Below are 27349 nucleotides of genomic sequence, written 5' to 3' on the forward strand. Positions count from 1 at the left end.
ATTTACGATTTGCTCTGTTATTCCACAACGATGAGTGCCCTAGAGTGTTCAGTTAAGAGGAATGGTGTTGCAGTCATGGGTGGTGAAGCTGAGAGGTATGTGAAATGATGCATTTCCCAAAGTGGAAACAAATCTTTGTTTTCATGTACATTTCATAGGACCATTTGATTTTAAACTAGTCATCTAAAAATTATGTTTATCCACAGCATCTCTACAAAAAAGGCACCGGCACTGTCAGACTCCAAAAACGTAAAGACCCACTCTACTGAAGGACATTCACAAGGTAAGAGTCTGAGTGTATTGAGAAAGAAAATCACATGTTTCACTGTATCAAATGATGCACCAAGATCTTTGACCTTTAGGAAAACAGTTGTAGTTCTGTGAAGCTTTTAAAACTAGAAGGACAAATTAGATAGCAAGATAAACACAGGTTTTTCATTTTTTGAGGAAGAGCAAACAAAGATTTAGCAAAATGAAGGAAAAAAAAAAAAAAGTTGCTCTGACACATCAGGTGTAAGAAACTTACAGAGGGAGTCCAGAGAAGTCTGCAGTCCTCTCAGACCCTCGACCCTTGTTCTGAAGCTCGCTGTGTCTCGTGTGGTGTGAGTGTCTTCTGAATTTAAGTTGTAATTAAACGCGGCTGCCCATGTTGTCCCAATACAGAAGAGCCCAAGGCAGTGCTCTTGTCGACGGTGAACGCGCCAACACTTCTGGCCCCAGCTGACCAGCTGTGGAGCACCAGCAGAGACACGGCAGTCCGCCTGAGGATGGAGGGCTCGGGCCCTGGCTCAGAGACTCCCCTGACCGTCCCTCAGCTGTTCTTGAAGACGGTGGAAAACTACGGGGATCATCCCGCCTTGGTTTCTAAAACAGGGGGCCAGTGGGTGACTCTTACCTGGAGGCAATACTACGAGCAGTGCCGGGCAGCAGCTAAAAGTTTCCTTAAGGTTTGTTTTTTTGCAACTCGAACTAAAACTACACTATTGCTATGAGGAAATATTTGGGCAGTGGCACATTGTTTTGGTATGTTGGCTCTCCACTCCAGCACATTGGATATTAAATTAAACATTACCTGTTTTAAGTTGGCTTTTAGCTTTAATTATATGATGTATCCGTTTAATTTAAGGGTGTTTATGTCTGTTTTGGGTCAATAATGTAGGAATTGTAGTTGAGAAGTTGCCATAAGGTCATCGTATTTAATAATAGTGCTCACGGCTGAGACATATTATTTTCTCTCCATCTCTGAAAAGCTTGGCTAATATGTAGCGAGCCTCATATCATAGTATGTCATCTCAAAGGGCCTTACAGGCCCACAAACAAAACAGGGCGGTAGTTCTCATAAATGTTCCACTATGTAACGTCATCACAATCACAATCAAACTCTCAAAATTTGTTTTCCTTTTCCAGAAGAATGTCTACCCTGGGCTACCACATGAATTACAATATGCTGAAAGATAAAAAAAAATAAAATGCCTCCCCCAGCTTTTACGGTGATGCTCTCCCAGACTTTTACTGCAGCCATCTTCACGTATTGTTTGCTTCAGGGACTTTTTAGTTTTTGCCTGCTCTTCAAGAAAAATACATAACCTGTTGACCCGTAACAAGGTATTGGTTGCCATATTTGTATGTTTAGGATCATTATTCTCTTAAAACTGGGGGACGAGGGATACATGTCCCATGAGGTTGAGTGTCTTTTGAAACGGGATGTAGGTCAAGAGTAATTGAGGCACGTGCTGCTGTCTCATTCAATGTACCTGCTTTTTAAAATAACAACAACCTGTCTTCTTTAAGTTGGGGCTGAAGCGTTACCGTGGTGTGGGGATTCTGGGATTCAACTCCCCTGAATGGTTCATCTCAGACGTCGGCTGCATCTTTGCCGGGTAAGATCACATTAATGAACTGAGGTAGATCAAGTTGTATGTAGACTTGTAGAGATGTCTCACCTACGGAAGTCCTGAGAGGAAAGTGAGAGAAAAAAAAGAGTCTGGAAATCCATTTTCATTGTTTTCTCTCCTGTGCCTATGAATTAAGAACAGGTTTATAATAAATGAGCTAGCTATAGAGTTGTGAGAACAGATTGTATCTGGCTAATGTTAGCTAACATCACATTTCACAGACACTTACTGAGTTAATGAGTCTTGAAATGACAAAGTGTTGTAGTCTGTTGTCAAGTAATGTATTGTCGGTCAACTCAATTTACAAGTCATCAAAACAGTGACTTGAGTCCAAGCCACACTGAATCTAGGCCACATCTCTGATGTCGAATGTCATGGCTACAATTTTCTGTTCTATCAGAATCAGCTTTATTGGCCAAATATGTGAACACATGCAAAGTGTCCCTCGACTCAGATGAGGATCAACTCCCAGGCTTGGATCTCGGCCTTCATCCTTCTCTATGCAATGCAATGATGATCCACCACAGCTCATTGTTGGGAGGGGGTGAGAATGGTATTTTGACACATATTTTGCCATTAACAAATATTGAGCCTCCTGCGATTTGGATATTGCACTAGTATATTTAGCAATTTTCGATACAATTCCGATGAATTGTTCAGCCCTACCGGCTACAACACACTGATAGATCTGCAGGAGCCTGTTGCACACAACATAAGATCTGACTCTCCTCAGAAAGAACTCCGCTCTGTCCCTTCTTGAAGATGTTTCCGGTTTTGTGAGTCCAGTCCAGTGGTCCACCATCTTAACCTCTTCTCCCTTTGTGACAACCTGGGGCCTCCGGTTCCTCTCGTGGTCCACCAAATTAAATAAATTAAATCAGACATTCACTTCACTAATTTCTGCTCATACTCTCTGGATAAACGTGTCATTATTTGTGATACAAACTGTAGCCAAATGAGCAAAATCCACAGTGAATCATGCAAGGACATGTGTGCATTCAACAGAGCTTCATTCTCTCCAATATCTGATTTGTACCGTAGGGGTCTGGCAACTGGAATTTACACCACCAACTCGCCTGAAGCCTGTCAGTATGTGGCTGCTATCTGTGAGGCCAACATCCTGGTTGTGGAGAATCAGAAACAGCTCGAAAAAATCCTGCAGGTCAGAAGCTTTATTAGAGTTTCTGTAATAAACTAAAGATAGAAAATAATCACAGTCCTCACATGCCTTTGTTTAATGCTTCTTTCCCAACAGGTTAAAGATCAACTACCTCATCTGAAAGCCATTGTCCAGTATAAAGGCGAGCTGCAGCAGAAAGCACCATACCTGTATACAGTACGTTCGCCCAGTAAACATATTGACGAAGCAGAATAAGAAATCTGATAGTGTACTATATGTGATGCCTACAGTTGCACCATTGACATTTTTAATGCATAATTATTATCTTTTTTACTGTGGTATAAGAATTGTAATTAAATGTGACTGAACTCAAATGTATTAAACTGCACTACATCAGTTGCAGTTCAGCACAGTTTAGTCTGGATTAACACACTTTTTTTTTTACTTAATGCTTGTATCTGTGTAGTGGGCAGAGTTCATGAAGCTGGGAGAAGACGTGCCTGACGAGCAGCTGAATGCTGTGATTGACAGTCTTCGGGCCAACAAGTGCTGTACTCTCATCTTTACCTCTGGAACAACTGGCAACCCGAAAGGAGTCATGTTGAGCCATGACAATGTGAGTTATATTAAATACTTTCCTTTCCTTAACTTTTATTGTTTTTACACAACCTTTCATGTTACTTTGTCTTATGGTTGCAATTGACAATTGTTTTCATTGTAGATTCATTTTATATTTTTCCAATTAAGTGTTTAGTTTATAACAAAAAGAAATAAAAATAGAAAAACTTTCCATTATTACAACCTCTCAGAGCCCAAGATGACATCCAAAAATGTCTTGTTTTATTCGACCAAATGCTCTCATTAGAGAAGCTGGAACCAGAAAATGTCAGGCTTTATTTACTATTATTAAAAACAACTGAAATCTTTACTGTGAAAGGTCAGGTATGTTCAGGTTTTATGAATGTGAAAGAGTAAAATACTATAATAAATACATTGTTATTATGGTCACATAAGGTAGATAACAGCAAATCAACTTGTACTTCAAGAGGAGTTAACATGTAATAATAATATTACATTTTATTTAGAGGCGCCTTTCAGGACACCCAAGGTCGCCTTATAGTGCATTTAAAAGAAACACAATCAAACAGTTAAAAAAAGATGGAAAACAAATTAGTCAAACCGACATAGATAAAACAGGCAAGACAGCGTGTGGAGTGACGGAGTGAAAGGAGGATCTGTGATAACAAGTTGGTTGTGTTTTAGAGTGAGTAGGCCAGTTTAAACAGGTGGGTTTTGAGGTGGGATTTGAAAGTCGTAATGAAGTCAGACTGTTTGATGTGTGGAGGCAGAGAATTCCAGAGCCTGGGCGCGGTGCAGCTAAAAGCCCTGGCTCCCATGGTGCTGAGGCGGGAGGTGGGGACAGTCAGGAGTCCGGCTGAGGATGAACGCAGGGAGCGGGAGGGGGTATATTCCTGGAGGAGGTTTGAGAGATAGGTGGGGGCGAGGTTGTTGAGGGCTTTGTATGTGAGCAGAAGGTATTTGTAATCAATCCGGTGCTGAACAGGGAGAGAGTGAAGTTGGATGAGGATGGGGGTGATGTGGTCAGACGATTTGGTGCGGGTAATGATCCAGGCAGCCGAGTTCTGAATGATTTGGAGTCTGTTGAGTAGTTTTGTGGGTAGGCCAGAGAGGATAGCATTACAGTAGTCAATAGTCAATGTGACAAATGCATTAACCAGGATTTCAGTGCTGGATTGTGACAGGGATGGGCGGAGTCTGGAAATGTTGCGGACATGGAAGAAGGCAGTCCGGGTGATGTTTTTTATGTGGGGTGCAAACAAAAGGCTTTTGACTTGGCTGGTGAAGGATACAGGGAAGCCGTCGATCATGATGTTTGGGGGTGGGGTGGTTAGGATTTTGGAGAGGGTGTTTTTGGAGCCGATGTGCAGGGCCTCAGTTTTGCTACCGTTTAGCTTCAAGAAGTTACTGCTCATCCAGCTCCTGGAGGCAAGTGGTGAGGGATGTGGGGGGGGGGGTGGCGGTGGGTTTGGTTGAGATGTGACACCAAATAATACACCATTTGTTGTAAAGAGGCTGGTTTAAATTAAAAGTAATAGTAAAAGAGTTAGTGTGTGTTAATAGTTTATGCGTCAGGAAGAGAGTTTGTTTTTTTGAAAACGCAATTTAACTGTAGGCCTTGATCGATATTCAGATTAATGGAAGGAAAAGCATTTTCCTAAACCAGAATTTTGGGAGATATGACAGCATTTTAGTAAAATATAATAAATTGTTTATTCTTGTTAATGGAAAGCAAAAGAGGACCCAACATAGAGCTATGGGGAACTCCAGAAACTGGGGTACAACATGTTTTATGCTAAACATAGAACACTTTATTACAAAACGTACTGTTTCTTGCCTCCCTCAAGAGGATCATTGGAATTGTTTAGTTTTTTCAAATATAATATAAATCAGTACAGTTATCGATCCCAACCTTTTTACTGCCACATTTTGGTCCCCGAGGACTTAAAGATCGCAGCTAACTAATCTGGAGTTGTGGCTTCCTCTACACTGTTTGCTTGACGACTGATTCTCCTAAAATGGAAAAAAGACTGCAACACCATCTCCTAAATGCTGGCTGGTGGCTGTAACGACACACTTCAAACTCATACAGCTAAACCAAACTACTACTGGTTCAATAAGAACGTTTAATAAGCTACTTATAAGAGTCTGTGTGAGCAATTTGTTTGCAGCAATGATTTGTGAATATTTAAGAAAAATATTCAAATAAAAAAGCACTCTGACTCCTTCCATTCTTTAACTCACAGCTTACATGGACAGTCAGCAGTGCAGCTTCCATGGTCAATATAAAGTACGCTGAGGAGGTGATGGTCAGTTACCTGCCGCTGAGCCACGTGGCTGCCCAGCTACTTGACATGTGGATGTGTATGTATTTCGCCATGACCACCTACTTTGCAGACCCAGACGCCCTCAAGGTAAGGATGCCTACTGTTGTATAAACATAAAATTAATAATGAAGGTTTCCTATTTTGAGTATAATCCCCATTCCTTTTTCCAGGGCTCCTTAGTAAACACTCTGAAAGAGGCTCGTCCAACTTGTTTCCTGGGGGTTCCTCGTGTGTGGGAGAAGATGCAGGAGAAGATGAAAGCTGTCGGTGCAAAGGCCTCCCCAATGAGGAGGACAGTGGCAGGATGGGCCAAGTCCATAGGCCTGCAGTACAACTACAGTGTCATGAACGGGTAAGACCGCAGCAAAGATCCTTTGTTAGTGCCATGCCATTCTTCTGAAAACCAAATGGTCCGAAAAATGTCCAATGACCAAAAGCCCATTTGTCTGAAAGCCCGTTATGCAGAACACCCATTGATCTGAAACACAGAAGTACAGAAGTACATGGTTAATTATTAAGCAGAATGACGTCATCGGACCTTCCTGATTGCAATAGGTTTTTGTCCCTTCTATGGCGAAGGCATGACCCGCCCTACTATGCATCTGATTGCTTACTGTTTGTCTTTGTTGGCTGGGTTGGTTAGGTTTAGGTATGAGGAGTTAGGGTAAGAATAACTATGCATTTGATTGGCCTACCCTATTATTCTTACCCTAAACCCAACCAATCTCACTTCTCATACCTAAACCTAACCAACCCAACCAACAAAGGCAAAGAGTAGCTAATCAAAGGCAGAGTACAGCGGGTCATGCCTTTGCCATAGCAGGAAAAAAATATATATAGCCCATTGCAACCGGGAAGGGTAACATTTGCTAATTACTTAACACAAGAACAGCCGAGGCTGAAGGGAATGACATCACCTCTGCAAGCTTGATGTTGGACAATTTGAAATTTTCACCAAATGATGGCACTGCATAAAAGTCAGGAGATAACCAAAGTGTATCATCATCCTGAGGGGAAAATTAATGTTTATCTCTCTGGGCTAACGGACAGATCGACATTCCCACTTTGTTTTAATTTTGTGCACAGTTCTTAATTCCTAACAAATCTTAACTTCAAACATATAAGAAGTGTACATTTTACTTTATCTTTTTGGTTACAGGGAGAATCAGGTGCCTTGGGGCTTCATGCTGGCTAATAATCTGGTTTTTAAGAAGGTCAGTGAATCGCTGGGCTTAGACCGCTGCAAGCTCTGCTTCACGGGCGCTGCCCCCATCACCAAAGATTCTCTGGAGTACTTCATGAGCCTGAACATCCCTTTGCTGGAGTTATACGGCATGAGTGAAAGCACCGGCCCACATACTGTTTCCACTAGAGACAACTACCGCATCACAAGGTCAGCAGAAAAGCATTATTGAACTTGTCAACTATGATTAAAATGTGTTGGTGATATGGATGTGAGAATACTACAAGATGCTGTGACACCCTGTGGGTAATTTTCTCTCAAGGGAACATTTCACTTAAAGGGGAACTGTTTACAAGTATTTCACTTGATGCAAGAGTTGTGTGGCATGTGGCCGAATAATCTCTAGCATCAGTTTTAGATATGCAGGGCTGATTACAAAGAGAACCACTTTCTGTTTACCTCAGAGCTACCAACAACACAGGACATACTGCATTCTTTACTTAACAAACTGCGCAACAGAGACGTTGATAACATATTTTGTGTCTGTCAATTTGTCATATGAACAAGAAGAACGATCTTGTTCGTATATCATTAGCAACATGCCTACCTGAAGCAGCCTGGCTAATGTTACTGTCCAAAGCAAGAAATATCTGCAAGAATCCCAATTTATACTAGAAACCCTGATCTCAGTGCTATGATAAAGGAGTAAAACACCCGGTAGTATTAATACACAGGCAGGTTTTCTTACTTAATAATCTCTCTAAGTAGAAAGAAAGTTTTTTACCACACACTTTTGCCAGCTAGAATTGTATAGCTACTGTAAGCTATTTTGGTTGAGTTGCCTCTCAGCGAAATGCTCTCTGGTATGCGGTGATGCAGTGTAAATGTCTAGGGCTTTTATTGTGAAAGGGAGATCGTGACCCAGAGGCAGGCAGAATTGCATAATGAATGTGAGGTTTATAGGGAACCAATCTTAACGCGGATGGTGTCATTATTCTGCAGCCATTAAATTGTGCAAAATGATTAAATTAAAATGTCAACATTTACTTCATAATGTTACCTTTTTAAAATGTATTATTATTATTATTATTATTATATTATTAAGTTACGTAGCATACCTGCGTAACAAACGTACCATGATCTTTTCCTAAACCTAACCAAGTAGTAACGAAACGTACTTAATTTACGTGATGTAGAAAATTAACATACCGATAATCACGCGTTGACGTCTATCGGACTACCCTGCTCGTTGAAAAGTGTCGCTAAAGGGGTCCCGACTAAGCGTCCGTATGTGACGAGTTGGGAGTGAGAACGTTTTGGTTTGTGAAGTTTCCTCCCTACAGTGTGCAACATCTTCCGACAGTATTTGGGATATGTTTGTATCAATTATTACTTTTCTTGAGGGGTTACAAGCAGACATTCATTTGTCACAAGCCAAAAAAGTTGGCTTGTATAAATATTAACTGATTAATTGTCCAGGTTTGTATATTTTTACCTAAAAATGTTTTCCATAGTTTTCTGACATTGTGATACATCATTTCTATGTACTAAACTTTAAAGTAGGTGTGCAACATTTGGTTAGTGTCAGGTCTAAATGAGCATGTTGTTGACTTATGAGTTGTCTCCCCAGCTGTGGAAAGGTGAAGCCAGGCAGCAAGACAAAGCTGGAGAACCCAGATAAGGACGGGAGTGGAGAGATATGTTTCTGGGGCCGGCACGTCTTCATGGGCTACCTGAACATGCCGGACAAAACAGAAGAGGCGCTCGACCAGGACGGCTGGCTGCACTCTGGAGATCTGGGAAGACACGACCAGAATGGCTTCTTGTTCATCACGGGAAGGATCAAGGGTAAACTAAACCACAGGAAATTATGAAATATAAGAAAGAAAGTTTAACTTTTTCCACTGCTACTTGTTCTTAAAAAGAGAAAATATGCACATAAAATACAGTAAAAACGAAACAATAATAATAATAATAATAAATGTTATTTATAAGCGCACTTTTCATTTGCGTAAACAAAACTCAAAGTGCTAAAACAATGCAATGTTCTGTCAAAGATGACAAAGGTCACTGTTTAATTATAACACGGGACTCTGAACATTATTAAACAGGTGACACACTTCTGAAACTAAACTGTCTTTTTTGCCCAGAACTGATCATCACCGCCGGTGGAGAGAACATCCCTCCTGTGCCCATCGAGGATGCAGTGAAGGCCGAGGTGCCCATCATCGGCAACGCCATGCTGATCGGAGACAGGCTGAAGTTCCTCTCCATGCTGCTCACGCTCAAAGTAACCGGGTCTCCATTCCTGCACACGCTCACAGCGACTGAATAAATAAAACGTTTACAATAATGACCCCTCTCTGTTTCCACAGTGTGTGGTGGACGACAACGGCGAGCCCACCGACGAGCTGAGCCCTGAGGCTTTGAACTTCTGCCAGCAGAACGACGTCACAGCGACCACGGTGTCAGAGATCATAGCCAATAAGGAGCCAGCTATCTACAACGCCATTCAGGAGGGCATGGAGCGCGTCAACGCCAGATCAACGTCCAACGCCCAGAAGATCCAGAAGTGGGTCATACTGGAGCGAGACTTCTCCATTGGTGGAGGAGAACTGGGTGAGTTTTTTTCTTTTGCATCCTTCTTTTGGTATTAAAACTAGAGCAAAGGTGAACCCAACAATGTTATTAAAGAAGTATTCATCCTGCTGTCGATCAAGTTTAATAATAAGAAGTCTTGTGACTGTGCAGCATGCCAGACAACATTCCAGTGACGTTTTAAAACGATTGAATCTCTTCCTCATTAACATTTTTGAAACGGCAATGGATCAAAAGTTGTCACTGTGTGGGTGTCTCTCAACAGAAACTGTATCTTGAGATGTAGATACAATCAACCTGCTTTTCTTTTCTTTTTTTTGTCTTTGCAGGACCCACCATGAAACTGAGGAGGCCTATTGTTGGGAAGATGTACCAGGAGAAAATAAACAAATTGTATGCTACAGAACAATAGTAGACTACACTGCAAAGAGATGAGATAATATTGAAGATAGGCTTTCATGAGAAACTTGTAAGGAGGAGGGGGAGGGGGAGTGCACCATCTAATGGCTGAATGTTATCAATGTTATCAATTGCACCTTTAACCCATTTCTTTTTATAACAGTGTGAGAGCATGGAGGCTGACCAACCGCATATTTTCTGGAATTGTACAAAGATAAGGTTATCCCCAGTATAACCTTATGTTTGTACAATTCCAGAAAAAAATGCAGTTATGCAATTAACGCAGTTATTAAAAATATCTTGGATTATGAAATCCCAATTACCTGCCCTGTGATGTTACAAATGTGTAACATTTAAGGTGTTGTGATGAGAGCAGATATCTCCTTGACTAAAGTCTTAAGACATGGCTTAATGGAAACACTCGAAAACAGGAAAAGAAACTGGCTGGAAATTATCCAACACATTTTCACTATGGGAAAGTTGACATACCTTTTGAGAGTCAAGGAGAATACAATTAAAGAACTGGAACAAATGGAACATTTATGAGACATGACACCAACTAAATGAGTGCCTAACTAAAATATATGTGTATGAATAATGATATACTTACAGACAACTAATTACTTCCATTGTAATTATTTTATTTTGTTTGTATACTTATTTTTGTGTATCTTGTATTATTGTGTGTGTTGCTGTTGTTCTGCCGTTCTGTTTATAGCGGAAAAATAAATAAAAGTGCAAAAAAGGAAGAAAGAATCACCTGGTTCATATGTCTTCAACACACAATTCTACAAAGAGTTTTGGAGAATCATATCTCATTTGTTCACCAGATTGCTTAATTAAATTACAATATCAGAAAATATACCACTGGACATGATCATTTCAGTTCTGCTCAAACCCAACAAAGACCCGACACTCACCTCCAGCTACAGACCAGTAAACCTAATCTCCTGTGACCATATAATAATAAGTAAAGTATTAGCCAACAGGTTGGAATCAGTCATATCTCATTAAATCCACCAAACCGGTTTTATAAAGGTCAGTCATTCATCCACCAACATTCACTTCCTATTCAGTTAATCAACATATCACAAAAACACAACCCCATCAAAATCTCTCACAGAAGTCAAAATCGTCTCTCGTAGGTTTCTGAAGAGCCAAAGTGAAACTCGAAGTCAAAGTCGTCACACTGCTTAACTCGGCTAATCCAAAAATGGGCAAAGAGGAGGATCGTCGATGGAGTGGAGGCCCGGGGTGACGCAGCAGAGCAGACAGCTTGTGGAAAGCAACATGAGACGGCACCTACCTGTCACTCAAACCAGCCACACTCTTAATAATGGGTAACTTTTATAAGATATCATTTATAGAATAATATATGACATAACATAATTTATACGGGTGATTTATATAAAAGTTCAACCCCTGTGCAGTTGTCATGAACGAGGAGATTAGCTATAAAGACCAAAGCTGTATTTTGTAGCAGGCTGTTAACGTGTATTTCTGCGTTACAGTTGGGTCTTTTAACGTGAGGGTCTATGGAGCTTGAATCACTTTTGTAGCCCGCCTCAAGTGACCATTTTAGTATCTGCAGATTTTGGTTTTGGTTTTTGGCTTCATTTCTCAGCAGGCTGCCGCTTGATGTATTTACATCATTTACAAAAGGGGGGATTGTGATATAGGCTACAGTATTTTGACATTTTAAAATATTCAAAAAATCGCTGGAAGACAAAAACAAACTTGAGTTTGCAATAGCTGTGACCACGTATGTGCTTCCATGTGTTCATGCATTCACACACACGACCTCTCAAACACTTGACCACCATGCCAAATTTCAGCCTCCTAGTGCAAAACTTGACTTTGCCGTTGTCATTTCATATTGCCACACTGTACTTTTGTAAGTTGTATGAACTTTGGTCCAGAGAAAAAAAAAAAAAAGTTAAAACTAGAGGTCAGACAGAGTTTTCTGGATTGATAGATCTTAATCTAATACAGTTTTATTACAAATGTCTCATGACATATCAGTGAATGTGTTGCTTAATTGCATTGGGGAAAAGTAAGTAAGTACATTTACTCAAGTACTGTAATTAAAGTACAATTTTGATGTACTTTTACTCAAATATTTAAATTCTATTCTACTTTATAAGTCTATTTTTCAGAGGGGAAATATTATACTTTTTACTCGTACATTTATCTGACAGCTGGAGTTATTCAGTAACTTACTTTACTGATTAAGATTTTGCAAGAAAAACATGCACTAAAGTTTTAAAATATGGTACTGTGCTATAGATTAAACTATGCAACAGTATGTAAAGTAAATCAAATGTAATTAATCTCCACCAGCAGTAACAATAAAATGCTGCGTACGCGTTAAAGCATCAGTAACAGAGTATGTATTTTAATATGAATGCCTGGGGTTGGCACCATGAACCATGAGAGAACCATGTGTTCTTTGTGCATAGTGTAGTGTCCTGCTACTTTTCTTTTCTATAGCAATGCTGGCATTGATTAATCCCCTCACTTACCATTCACAACCTTCACATGGGCATGTGCCCAGATATGAGCAGTGAGGGTCGGAGTCGCAGACAGATGTGGTGTGGTTGAGTGGTAAGATTCATTGACCGGGGTGCTTGTGAGAAAGGTAACTGTGGGTCATTTGTGAAAGGGGTGTTGAACTTTCCTCTATATTTACTTGTAAAACAATGTTCACCTCCTTGAATGTCGATATCACACAGACAGATATACGTAGCTCAGCAGAAAAGAGGAAATGAGAGCTGTGTTAGTGACACGTGACGAGAATACAGAGTTAGATTTTTAGACATTTTAAACTGCACAAGTACAAATCATTGTGTCGTACTGATTTCTCTTATATACGTTATACAAATCACAAATCATTAGATGTAGATAGAGAAGTGGAATAATTAAAGGAGGTTTTAAGCAAATTGAGACTCCAACACAATATCAGGAAAATATCCCTAATATTTTGTCCATTTATCACATATTGGCAACATCTTGAGACTTCTTGATGTGTCAATCTGTTAGAAAATGTCAGAGTTGCCCAAGTTTTGTGAACTATTGACTAACTCTTTTTATGGTTCAAAGTCTCATCACTCGTCATAAACCTAAGAGAACTTATCTAGTTGTATCATTATTCCTCTGACAGGCCTGGTCATGCATATCTGATAATGATTTGTCTTCATAGATAGATTTAGAAAGATAAAAGTCTCAATAAAAACCCCACCTGCTCACGCTTTATACTGTTAATTGTTTTGGACTGTCACCAATACCAACAGTTGTCTGCTAGAGTAATCAACACAAACAAAGCAGGTTTCTGCCAACTGCAGATTCCAGTTCCAGTTCTTCTTTACTTTGAGTAGCCACAACCTTTGGTCGAGCTTGTTAGTGGACCTTTAACTGGTCAACTTGACATCAGCGGAAGGTGTTCAGAGGATTGCGAAAGTCTCTGGACAAGGCGTGAGTGCGGGGGGGGGGGGGGGGGGGGGAGTTGGTATGCATTCATGCAAGTTCTCTATAGGCTGATATTTTCTCCAGGGGGGTAACAGTCGAGCACCTGCACCGGGCAAAGGTTGATTCAGGTCTGTCCTGCACCTGGCAGCTACTGTCAATGAGCTCTGTCCCAGAAGAAGGTAGGAAAAGTAAAAAAGGTATGCTTTTTTGTGTTATGTTGTCATAAGTTGCTATGGGGTTCTGCATGTCTTCTATGAGGATGATGCACATAGAACATCTTTGTTTACTGACATGTCACAGCTTGTTCTGCTAAAGCGGACAGCGTTTCAATTGCAGAACAAAATAAACAATTAAAATGTATGATTTTAAAGGGAAATGAGAAAAGGGAAATGTTCCTCATTTTAAGTGGGCAGGCTCCTATGTTTTTTATTGTTTAGTCATGAAATATCTATTTTCTGTACAAAGATGTGATTGGCTCTAGAAAAGCTAAACAAGCAGCTACAAGCATTACTTTCTCCTGGGCCCTACTGCGACGACACATCTGTAATTACTTTCTGATGGCACTGTAGGATTTCTACTCAGGTTTTACTCGAAGATTCAATTTATTATTTATTACTTATTTATTTATTTACACAGTTTTCTTCAAAAGTAACATCTGCTTTTGCACAAATCCAAGTTGTTAATGAGACTGAAATCTATTTTTTGTACTTTACAGGAAATGTATATTGTTATATTATGCCAAATATAAGATTTCATGTTGCCACACTGTAGTTTTGTAAGTTGTATGAACTTTGTTCCAGACATTTTGACAAAAGTTATCTTAAGAACTAAAGGTCAGAAAGGTGACTGATCTTAATCAAATACGATTTTATTACAAATGTTTTATGACATATATCAGTGACTGTGTTGCTTATTTGCATTGTGGAAAGTTACTAAGTACATTTACTCAAGTACTGTAATTATATATATATATATATATATATATATATATATATATATTATATATATATATATATATATATAAATATATATAATTACAGTACTTGATTAAATGTACTTAGTAACTTTCCACAATGCAAATAAGCCAAATGACAACACTTGATTGTCAAATGATTACAACAAATGACAAATGATTACACTTATAAAATATGATACTGTGCTATATATATAGCACAGTATCATATTATCATATTATTTAAATGTTATATTATTTATTATTTAAATGTTATATTAAATGTTATATATATATATAATATAACATTTAAATAATATGATATGTATAAAAATAACTCTCTGAAAAGGACCATTCCGGCCAACGTATACGTTTACTTTAATACTTTAAGTTCATTTTGCTGTTATTACTTTTGTACTTTTACTTAAGTGAAATGTTAAATATAGGAGATTTACTTGTAACAGAGTATTTGTAAAGAGCAGTACTACTGTACTACTTCTACTTTAGTAAAAGGTACTTCTTCCACCACTGCTAATTTGTTGTTACCTTTTATTGTATCTCTACACATACAGTATGTTGAATTGATTGATTTCTTGTGATCATACACAGTAGTTGAATCGTTTACACACTAGATGGCATTATTTCACTGTCTGCAGTACATACACAGTCAGTAACTTTAATTAACTAGTGATCACTGAGATGCAGCGTGTTGCGCTTTTAAGTGCTATTACTTGGTCAAAGAGTAGCCTATTAATAGTGAATACATGCAGATGTCCTGCAATGCTTTCTGGCACAATATCCAGAGCTTTGACATTTAGCAATCATGGTCCTTTGCTCTGACCTGTTGTTGCAATGACTTTGGTGTCACTCTTGTATAAATAACCAGAGTAGTGCTGTTTCATAGTAGAACATCTCATCTGTGTGGAGGGTCTTCAGTGGAGGATATCTGAAGAGTTTTAATGCTAATTTGTTTCACGTCCATTTAAAGATAGTTTTCTCTGTTATTCCAGCAAATACAAGATGAGTGTCCTAGAGGGTTCGGTTAAGAGCAATGGTTTTGCAGTCATGGATGGTGAAGCTGAGAGGTATGTGAAATGATGCATGACCCAAAGTGGAAACAAATCTTTATTTTCCAGTAGATTTCATAGGACCATTTGATTTTAAACTATGTAAATACAAATGGTGTTTATCCACAGCATCGCCACACAAAAGGCACTGACTCTGTCAGACTCCAAACACTTAAAGACCCACTCCACTCTCAACGGAGAACCCAGCACAGCTGAGCTCAGTTCAACATCTGAGCTGGAGGAAGACATTGAAGGACTTTTACGAGGTGAGAGTTTCAGTGTAACTCAGGAGAGAGGAACTAATCTGATGTGAAAAATTGCTTCAAAAGGGGCAATTTATTTTCCTTGTTTGCTTGCTGATAGCAGAGCACCGATAAATGCATGACAAAAGAAAGATGGGCGGGGAGGGGTGGGGGAAGCATATTGCTGCTCAACAAACTCTGTTGTCTCGAAATTCTGGAGCGTTTAACCTCTAAAAGTGATTGAAATGATGCGATCTGAGAAAACAGCATTACTGACACTTACATCTTGACAATATGCAACCTGTGAAAAAAAGTCAGGAAAACACATTATGTCAGTTTAAAAGGTCAAAAGCCAAAACAATATAAAGCAAACCAGTGCGGGGATGCATAAAGTGATGTGGTAATGTCCTAGTGGTGTAGTGGTACAGCTTCCAAATACAACACCAGATGGTTGTGAGGGCTGCCACCATTGTGCCTCTGAGCAAGGTACTTAACCCTGAGTTCCTCCAGGGGGAGTGTCCCTGTATTTAGTTCACTGTAAGTCGCTCTGGATAAGAGCGTCTGCTAAATGACCTGTAATGTAATGTTATAATTTATCATCTGTTTTGTGCCTACACAACCCTTCCAGCAGCATTCTGGAGGAGCTACAGGTGTGGTGTAGCCTCAAATGACACACAATACAATATTGCATAAGCTTTCTATCCTCAAACGCCCCTCGTTCTTAGCTGCAGGGCTGGTGTTCACATCATTATTTTGTACTTGTTGTCACCGGGTGTTTGCTTTAGTAGAAAATGAAAAAGGGAAAAACAAGGAAAAGATGGATAAAGTGTTAAGAAAAAGAGTGATCTGAACCAGTCTAAAGGTGCGTCTGAAAAGCCTTGTGGGTGTTTTTAGATGCATTAAAGAGGCTATTGAGTAAAAAATCACATGTTTCACTGTGTCAAATGTTGCACCATGATTTGCATCACATCTATGACCTTTAGGACAACAGTGTGAAGTTGTTGAACCAGACTGAACTTTGGAAATGAGACTTTAAGTGAAAGTAGTACAGCCACATTCCTCACAGAGAAAAGAAAAATGCAAGTCAAAGAGCTGTAACAATAAACGGCTAACTTTTTGCGAGTTGTGTAGAAAACCGACAGCAAGAAAAAAAATAAGTAGGCCTACAATAAATTAAAAGCAAATACCAACGCAAATGTGTATTTTCACACAAATAGGCTGCAGCATTTATGTGTCTGTGTTATTTGATGCTCATACCGAACTGCCTCTCACCAAACCTGATTGTTAGGTATTTTTTGAGAGCCCTATTTTGTCTCAGGTAGCCTATATAACCGTTCCCAGTTCACTGCAGATTGTGTTGCTGACACATCAGGTGTAAGAAACTTACAGAGGGAATCCAGAGAAGTCTGCAGTCCTCTCAGACCCTCGACCCTTGTTCTGAAGCTCGCTGTGTCTCGTGTGGTGTGAGTGTCTTCTGAATTTAACTTGTAATTAATGGCGGGTAAACGCGGCTGCCCATGTTGTCCCAATACAGAAGAGCCCAAGGCAGTGCTCTTGTCGACGGTGAACACGCCAACACTTCTGGCCCCAGCTGACCAGCTGTGGAGCACCAGCAGAGACACGGCAGTCCGCCTGAGGATGGAGGGCTCGGGCCCGGGCTCAGAGACTCCCCTGACCGTCCCTCAGCTGTTCTTGAAGACGGTGGAAAACTACGGGGATCATCCCGCCTTGGTTTCTAAAACAGGGGGCCAGTGGGTGACTCTTACCTGGAGGCAATACTACGAGCAGTGCCGGGCAGCAGCTAAAAGTTTCCTTAAGGTTTGTTTGTTTGCAACTCGAACTAAAACTACGCTATTGCTATAGTGCAATGAGGCAGTGGCACATTGTTTTGGTATGTTGGCTCTCCACTCCAGCACATTGGGATTTAAATGAAACATTACCTGTTTTAATTTGGCTTGTAGCTTTAATTATATGATGTATATATCCGTTTTGGGTGAACAATGTAGGAATTGTAGCCTTTTTTATACAAACTGTCTCTTTCAATTTTCAGGAAGAGAAACTAGGCAAGGCAAATGTATTTATTGTAGGCCAATATAATACATTTACATATGTATATTTACATATAACATATATTACAACTTTAAATAGAACTAAGTGAAGAAGTTGCCATAAGGTCATCGTATTTAATAATATGACCTAAAGACAGACACTAATCTAAATACATAATCTGTTGGCCAGTCAAAAACATTCCTCTGTTGTCCTCTGGTGTCTTGGTTGTCGTGTCTTAGTATCATTGTTCTCCTAAAACTGGGGGACTAGGGAAAGAAACATGCTACAAATTCTGCAACCTATATGAATATGAACACCCTCAAACACCCTAAAAGTCAATGTTTCAATCAAAAAGTGTGCTGAAGTAGAGACAAAAAAAACAAACATTTCACTACAGTTTCTCTTATTTTCTGTCTTCACTTTATCATTTATAGGCTAAACTAGTATAAGATAAGTGTTTAATTTAATAGAGGCATTTATGTGACACACTTAAAGTAAAAACATAAAACCTTTCATTCCTGATGCAGCTGTTTTGTAAACAGTACTTCAGAATATTCTCTTTCTCTCACTGTATTCTCCGTGGTGTGAGAACGGGCAGCTGAAAATGAACACTTGGGCGTGTGAAATTCACAGCTTGTGTTACGTCTCCTGTTTCTTGGACATGATTGTGTCCCATGAGGTTGAGTGGCTTTTGAAACGGGATGTAGGTCGAGAGTAATGGAGGCACAGTGCTGCTGTGTCATTTAAGATACCTGCTCTTTAAAAAACAAAAACCTGTGTTCTTTTAGTTGGGGCTGGAGCGTTACCGTGGTGTGGGGATTCTGGGATTCAACTCCCCTGAATGGTTCATCTCAGACGTCGGCTGCATCTTTGCCGGGTAAGATCACATTAATGAACTGAGGTAGATCAAATTGCATGTAGACTTGTGGAGATGCCAATGTCTATTAGATGAGTAACATTGAACTTGTGTAGTTAAGGCACCTATTAAATTATTAAATTAACAGGTTAAAACATATACAAACAGGTTATTTTGCAACTTTAATTTCTGTAGTAGATGAGATATCCAGTAAAACAAATGTATACAAATAAAATAAATAAGTTATCTTGTGGCTGCTGATGTTTTGGGGTATTGCAAATACTTGATGTTGTTTTAGAATGGTTGACAGCTCTTGGGTTGTTTTAAAAATGCCATTTAGGTTGTTTTGAGGATGAATCCTTTGTACAATTTTATAAAAAACATTATTTGATAATCGTGTTTTTGTTCAATTCAAGACACTCTTGAAAAATATATTTGTTTAATCTCAAAGAGGCTTTCCCTGTTAAATTAAGGTGCAAAATTTTTTTTTGGAATAAATTAAATCAAACACTAATTTCTGCTCATACTCTCTGGATAAACGTGTCATTATTTGTGATACAAACTGTAGCCAAATGAGCAAAATCCACAGTGAATCATGCAAGGACATGTGTGCATTCAACAGAGCTTCATTCTCTCCAATATCTGATTTGTACCGTAGGGGTCTGGCAACTGGAATTTACACCACCAACTCGCCTGAAGCCTGTCAGTATGTGGCTGCTATCTGTGAGGCCAACATCCTGGTTGTGGAGAATCAGAAACAGCTCGAAAAAATCCTGCAGGTCAGAAGCTTTATTAGAGTTTCTGTAATAAACTAAAGATAGAAAATAATCACAGTCCTCACATGCCTTTGTTTAATGCTTCTTTCCCAACAGGTTAAAGATCAACTACCTCATCTGAAAGCCATTGTCCAGTATAAAGGCGAGCTGCAGCAGAAAGCACCATACCTGTATACAGTACGTTCGCCCAGTAAACATATTGACGAAGCAGAATAAGAAATCTGATAGTGTACTATATGTGATGCCTACAGTTGCACCATTGACATTTTTAATGCATAATTATTATCTTTTTTACTGTGGTATAAGAATTGTAATTAAATGTGACTGAACTCAAATGTATTAAACTGCACTACATCAGTTGCAGTTCAGCACAGTTTAGTCTGGATTAACACACTTTTTTTTTTACTTAATGCTTGTATCTGTGTAGTGGGCAGAGTTCATGAAGCTGGGAGAAGACGTGCCTGACGAGCAGCTGAATGCTGTGATTGACAGTCTTCGGGCCAACAAGTGCTGTACTCTCATCTTTACCTCTGGAACAACTGGCAACCCGAAAGGAGTCATGTTGAGCCATGACAATGTGAGTTATATTAAATACTTTCCTTTCCTTAACTTTTATTGTTTTTACACAACCTTTCATGTTACTTTGTCTTATGGTTGCAATTGACAATTGTTTTCATTGTAGATTCATTTTATATTTTTTCCAATTAAGTGTTTAGTTTATAACAAAAAGAAATAAAAATAGAAAAACTTTCCATTATTACAACCTCTCAGAGCCCAAGATGACATCCAAAAATGTCTTGTTTTATTCGACCAAATGCTCTCATTAGAGAAGCTGGAACCAGAAAATGTCAGGCTTTATTTACTATTATTAAAAACAACTGAAATCTTTACTGTGAAAGGTCAGGTATGTTCAGGTTTTATGAATGTGAAAGAGTAAAATACTATAATAAATACATTGTTATTATGGTCACATAAGGTAGATAACAGCAAATCAACTTGTACTTCAAGAGGAGTTAACATGTAATAATAATATTACATTTTATTTAGAGGCGCCTTTCAGGACACCCAAGGTCGCCTTATAGTGCATTTAAAAGAAACACAATCAAACAGTTAAAAAAAGATGGAAAACAAATTAGTCAAACCGACATAGATAAAACAGGCAAGACAGCGTGTGGAGTGACGGAGTGAAAGGAGGATCTGTGATAACAAGTTGGTTGTGTGTTAGAGTGAGTAGGCCAGTTTAAACAGGTGGGTTTTGAGGTGGGATTTGAAAGTCGTAATGAAGTCAGACTGTTTGATGTGTGGAGGCAGAGAATTCCAGAGCCTGGGCGCGGTGCAGCTAAAAGCCCTGGCTCCCATGGTGCTGAGGCGGGAGGTGGGGACAGTCAGGAGTCCAGCTGAGGATGAACGCAGGGAGCGGGAGGGGGTATATTCCTGGAGGAGGTTTGAGAGATAGGTGGGGGCGAGGTTGTTGAGGGCTTTGTATGTGAGCAGAAGGTATTTGTAATCAATCCGGTGCTGAACAGGGAGAGAGTGAAGTTGGATGAGGATGGGGGTGATGTGGTCAGACGATTTGGTGCGGGTATGATCCGGGCAGCCGAGTTCTGAATGATTTGGAGTCTGTTGAGTAGTTTTGTGGGTAGGCCAGAGAGGATAGCATTACAGTAGTCAATAGTCAATGTGACAAATGCATTAACCAGGATTTCAGTGCTGGATTGTGACAGGGATGGGCGGAGTCTGGAAATGTTGCGGACATGGAAGAAGGCAGTCCGGGTGATGTTTTTTATGTGGGGTGCAAACAAAAGGCTTTTGACTTGGCTGGTGAAGGATACAGGGAAGCCGTCGATCATGATGTTTGGGGGTGGGGTGGTTAGGATTTTGGAGAGGGTGTTTTTGGAGCCGATGTGCAGGGCCTCAGTTTTGCTACCGTTTAGCTTCAAGAAGTTACTGCTCATCCAGCTCCTGGAGGCAAGTGGTGAGGGATGTGGGGGGGGGGGGGGGGTGGCGGTGGGTTTGGTTGAGATGTGACACCAAATAATACACCATTTGTTGTAAAGAGGCTGGTTTAAATTAAAAGTAATAGTAAAAGAGTTAGTGTGTGTTAATAGTTTATGCGTCAGGAAGAGAGTTTGTTTTTTGAAAACGCAATTTAACTGTAGGCCTTGATCGATATTCAGATTAATGGAAGGAAAAGCATTTTCCTAAACCAGAATTTTGGGAGATATGACAGCATTTTAGTAAAATATAATAAATTGTTTATTCTTGTTAATGGAAAGCAAAAGAGGACCCAACATAGAGCTATGGGGAACTCCAGAAACTGGGGTACAACATGTTTTATGCTAAACATAGAACACTTTATTACAAAACGTACTGTTTCTTGCCTCCCTCAAGAGGATCATTGGAATTGTTTAGTTTTTTCAAATATAATATAAATCAGTACAGTTATCGATCCCAACCTTTTTACTGCCACATTTTGGTCCCCGAGGACTTAAAGATCGCAGCTAACTAATCTGGAATTGTGGCTTCCTCTACACTGCTTGCTTGACGACTGATTCTCCTAAAATGGAAAAAGGACTGCAACACCATCTCCTAAATGCTGGCTGGTGGCTGTAACGACACACTTCAAACTCATACAGCTAAACCAAACTACTACTGGTTCAATAAGAACGTTTAATAAGCTACTTATAAGAGTCTGTGTGAGCAATTTGTTTGCAGCAATGATTTGTGAATATTTAAGAAAAATATTCAAATAAAAAAGCACTCTGACTCCTTCCATTCTTTAACTCACAGCTTACATGGACAGTCAGCAGTGCAGCTTCCATGGTCAATATAAAGTACGCTGAGGAGGTGATGGTCAGTTACCTGCCGCTGAGCCACGTGGCTGCCCAGCTACTTGACATGTGGATGTGTATGTATTTCGCCATGACCACCTACTTTGCAGACCCAGACGCCCTCAAGGTAAGGATGCCTACTGTTGTATAAACATAAAATTAATAATGAAGGTTTCCTATTTTGAGTATAATCCCCATTCCTTTTTCCAGGGCTCCTTAGTAAACACTCTGAAAGAGGCTCGTCCAACTTGTTTCCTGGGGGTTCCTCGTGTGTGGGAGAAGATGCAGGAGAAGATGAAAGCTGTCGGTGCAAAGGCCTCCCCAATGAGGAGGACAGTGGCAGGATGGGCCAAGTCCATAGGCCTGCAGTACAACTACAGTGTCATGAACGGGTAAGACCGCAGCAAAGATCCTTTGTTAGTGCCATGCCATTCTTCTGAAAACCAAATGGTCCGAAAAATGTCCAATGACCAAAAGCCCATTTGTCTGAAAGCCCGTTATGCAGAACACCCATTGATCTGAAACACAGAAGTACAGAAGTACATGGTTAATTATTAAGCAGAATGACGTCATCGGACCTTCCTGATTGCAATAGGTTTTTGTCCCTTCTATGGCGAAGGCATGACCCGCCCTACTATGCATCTGATTGCTTACTGTTTGTCTTTGTTGGCTGGGTTGGTTAGGTTTAGGTATGAGGAGTTAGGGTAAGAATAACTATGCATTTGATTGGCCTACCCTATTATTCTTACCCTAAACCCAACCAATCTCACTTCTCATACCTAAACCTAACCAACCCAACCAACAAAGGCAAAGAGTAGCTAATCAAAGGCAGAGTACAGCGGGTCATGCCTTTGCCATAGCAGGAAAAAAAATATATAGCCCATTGCAACCGGGAAGGGTAACATTTGCTAATTACTTAACACAAGAACAGCTGAGGCTGAAGGGAATGACATCACCTCTGCAAGCTTGATGTTGGACAATTTGAAATTTTCACCAAATGATGGCGCTGCATAAAAGTCAGGAGATAACCAAAGTGTATCATCATCCTGAGGGGAAAATTAATGTTTATCTCTCTGGGCTAACGGACAGATCGACATTCCCACTTTGTTTTAATTTTGTGCACAGTTCTTAATTCCTAACAAATCTTAACTTCAAACATATAAGAAGTGTACATTTTACTTTATCTTTTTGGTTACAGGGAGAATCAGGTGCCTTGGGGCTTCATGCTGGCTAATAATCTGGTTTTTAAGAAGGTCAGTGAATCGCTGGGCTTAGACCGCTGCAAGCTCTGCTTCACGGGCGCTGCCCCCATCACCAAAGATTCTCTGGAGTACTTCATGAGCCTGAACATCCCTTTGCTGGAGTTATACGGCATGAGTGAAAGCACCGGCCCACATACTGTTTCCACTAGAGACAACTACCGCATCACAAGGTCAGCAGAAAAGCATTATTGAACTTGTCAACTATGATTAAAATGTGTTGGTGATATGGATGTGAGAATACTACAAGATGCTGTGACACCCTGTGGGTAATTTTCTCTCAAGGGAACATTTCACTTAAAGGGGAACTGTTTACAAGTATTTCACTTGATGCAAGAGTTGTGTGGCATGTGGCCGAATAATCTGTAGCATCAGTTTTAGATATGCAGGGCTGATTACAAAGAGAACCACTTTCTGTTTACCTCAGAGCTACCAACAACACAGGACATACTGCATTCTTTACTTAACAAACTGCGCAACAGAGACGTTGATAACATATTTTGTGTCTGTCAATTTGTCATATGAACAAGAAGAACGATCTTGTTCGTATATCATTAGCAACATGCCTACCTGAAGCAGCCTGGCTAATGTTACTGTCCAAAGCAAGAAATATCTGCAAGAATCCCAATTTATACTAGAAACCCTGATCTCAGTGCTATGATAAAGGAGTAAAACACCCGGTAGTATTAATACACAGGCAGGTTTTCTTACTTAATAATCTCTCTAAGTAGAAAGAAAGTTTTTTACCACACACTTTTGCCAGCTAGAATTGTATAGCTACTGTAAGCTATTTTGGTTGAGTTGCCTCTCAGCGAAATGCTCTCTGGTATGCGGTGATGCAGTGTAAATGTCTAGGGCTTTTATTGTGAAAGGGAGATCGTGACCCAGAGGCAGACAGAATTGCATAATGAATGTGAGGCTTATAGGGAACCAATCTTAACGCGGATGGTGTCATTATTCTGCAGCCATTAAATTGTGCAAAATGATTAAATTAAAATGTCAACATTTACTTCATAATGTTACCTTTTTAAAATGTATTATTATTATTATTATTATTATTATATTATTAAGTTACGTAGCATACCTGCGTAACAAACGTACCATGATCTTTTCCTAAACCTAACCAAGTAGTAACGAAACGTACTTAATTTACGTGATGTAGAAAATTAACATACCGATAATCACGCGTTGACGTCTATCGGACTACCCTGCTCGTTGAAAAGTGTCGCTAAAGGGGTCCCGACTAAGCGTCCGTATGTGACGAGTTGGGAGTGAGAACGTTTTGGTTTGTGAAGTTTCCTCCCTACAGTGTGCAACATCTTCCGACAGTATTTGGGATATGTTTGTATCAATTATTACTTTTCTTGAGGGGTTACAAGCAGACATTCATTTGTCACAAGCCAAAAAAGTTGGCTTGTATAAATATTAACTGATTAATTGTCCAGGTTTGTATATTTTTACCTAAAAATGTTTTCCATAGTTTTCTGACATTGTGATACATCATTTCTATGTACTAAACTTTAAAGTAGGTGTGCAACATTTGGTTAGTGTCAGGTCTAAATGAGCATGTTGTTGACTTATGAGTTGTCTCCCCAGCTGTGGAAAGGTGATGCCAGGCAGCAAGACAAAGCTGGAGAACCCAGATAAGGACGGGAGTGGAGAGATATGTTTCTGGGGCCGGCACGTCTTCATGGGCTACCTGAACATGCCGGACAAAACAGAAGAGGCGCTCGACCAGGACGGCTGGCTGCACTCTGGAGATCTGGGAAGACACGACCAGAATGGCTTCTTGTTCATCACGGGAAGGATCAAGGGTAAACTAAACCACAGGGAATTATGAAATATAAGAAAGAAAGTTTAACTTTTTCCACTGCTACTTGTTCTTAAAAAGAGAAAATATGCACATAAAATACAGTAAAAACGAAACAATAATAATAATAAATGTTATTTATAAGCGCACTTTTCATTTGCGTAAACAAAACTCAAAGTGCTAAAACAATGCAATGTTCTGTCAAAGATGACAAAGGTCACTGTGTTTAATTATAACACGGGACTCTGAACATTATTAAACAGGTGACACACTTCTGAAACTAAACTGTCTTTTTTGCCCAGAACTGATCATCACCGCCGGTGGAGAGAACATCCCTCCTGTGCCCATCGAGGATGCGGTGAAGGCCGAGGTGCCCATCATCTGCAACGCCATGCTGATCGGAGACAGGCTGAAGTTCCTCTCCATGCTGCTCACGCTCAAAGTAACCGGGTCTCCATTCCTGCACACGCTCACAGCGACTGAATAAATAAAACGTTTACAATAATGACCCCTCTCTGTTTCCACAGTGTGTGGTGGACGACAATGGCGAGCCCACAGACGAGCTGAGCCCTGAGGCTTTGAGCTTCTGCCAGCAGAACGACGTCACAGCGACCACGGTGTCAGAGATCATAGCCAATAAGGAGCCAGCTATCTACAACGCCATTCAGGAGGGCATGGAGCGCGTCAACGCCAGATCAACGTCCAACGCCCAGAAGATCCAGAAATGGGTCATACTGGAGCGAGACTTCTCCATTGGTGGAGGAGAACTGGGTGAGTTTTTTTTCTTTTGCATCCTTCTTTTGGTATTAAAACTAGAGCAAAGGTGAACCCAACAATGTTATTAAAGAAGTATTCATCCTGCTGTCGATCAAGTTGAATCAGTTTTTAATGAGGGCCATGTTGTAATAAGAAGTCTTGTGACTGTGCAGCATGCCAGACAACATTCCAGTGACGTTTTAAAATGATTGAATCTCTTCCTCATTAACATTTTTAAAGCTGCAGTGGTTTAAAAGTTGTCACTGTTCGGGTGTCGCTCAGCAGAAACTGAATCATTAGCTTGAGAATTAGATTTTAGAGCGGAACAGAATTAACATGCTTTTCTTTGCTTTTCTTTTTGTGTCTGTGCAGGACCCACCATGAAACTGAAGAGGCCTGTTGTTGTGAAGATGTACCAGGAGAAAATAAACGAATTGTATGCAGAAAAACAGTAAACTGCACTGCACTGAGATGAGATAATATTGAAGAGCTCATGAGAAACTTGGGGCATGTTTATGAATATTTCATTGTGCCCAGACGTCATATTGAGAAATATATAAAACTATTTTCACCTGAATGTTAAAAGTGTAAGAGAGGTTTAAGGGAAAACACATGTTGATTCTGATTGTGTTTTTAATGGAATAGAGGTTTGTGCTGCTATGTTTTATTATGCTTCAGTTGTCTGTTCCGAGTCTTTATTTAAGCTGTTAAATGTACATATGATTTCACAGCAGCTGTGCACCGTTTGTAAATGAAACATCCAAATCAGAGCCACATGTTGCCATTTATCATTGACATACATTGTATACAGGTAAATTGTACGCTTTTTACAGTGTTTCAAGGAAATATTGTGAATTTTGTGTGACCTGGAAGATGAAACTCTCTTGTCTTGGTCATAAGCATACCAGTATGTATTTTATTTTTGAAGCAGCAATATCTATTTAAAGATGTTACGGTATTAATTGCCAGTTTCCAATCTCAAATTGTGAGATAATCCCCATCTAGCAAAGCTGTAGACATTCCTTCACTAAATGGAGGTGATGTTTGAATATATATTTTTTTATAATAACATATTAATATCAATAATTTCTTCAATCACAAGTGCAAATTGTAAAGCATACATTTTAATTTTGTGCTTCTCCATGTACAGTTTCCCAAATATTGAAATGTTTATTTTGAGATGTT

At 39.8% G+C, this 27349-nt stretch overlaps 1 protein-coding gene across 3 annotated transcripts; it reads left to right on the forward strand.

Annotated features, from left to right (window-relative positions):
• Window positions 1-27349, forward strand: LOC115013089 (long-chain-fatty-acid--CoA ligase ACSBG2-like). Of its 3 annotated transcripts, none has more exons than XM_029439077.1 (14): window positions 1-95; window positions 207-283; window positions 664-947; window positions 1792-1880; window positions 2937-3057; window positions 3151-3231; window positions 3482-3631; window positions 5841-6008; window positions 6092-6273; window positions 7081-7314; window positions 8735-8952; window positions 9255-9394; window positions 9480-9723; window positions 26537-27349. In XM_029439077.1, exons 1-14 carry the CDS (start codon window positions 31-33, stop codon window positions 26617-26619), a joined length of 2136 nt encoding a protein of 711 aa, XP_029294937.1. In that variant the 5' UTR covers window positions 1-30; the 3' UTR covers window positions 26620-27349. The 3 variants fall into 3 exon arrangements, with proteins under 3 accessions (XP_029294937.1, XP_029294936.1, XP_029294938.1); XM_029439076.1 differs by lacking the exon at window positions 26537-27349 and adding an exon at window positions 10032-10831; XM_029439078.1 differs by lacking the exons at window positions 1-95; window positions 207-283; window positions 26537-27349 and adding an exon at window positions 10032-10831 and having other exon boundaries at window positions 573-947.

This window comes from Cottoperca gobio, chromosome 9, assembly GCF_900634415.1.
Source record: "Cottoperca gobio chromosome 9, fCotGob3.1, whole genome shotgun sequence".
NCBI lineage: Eukaryota > Metazoa > Chordata > Actinopteri > Perciformes > Bovichtidae > Cottoperca > Cottoperca gobio.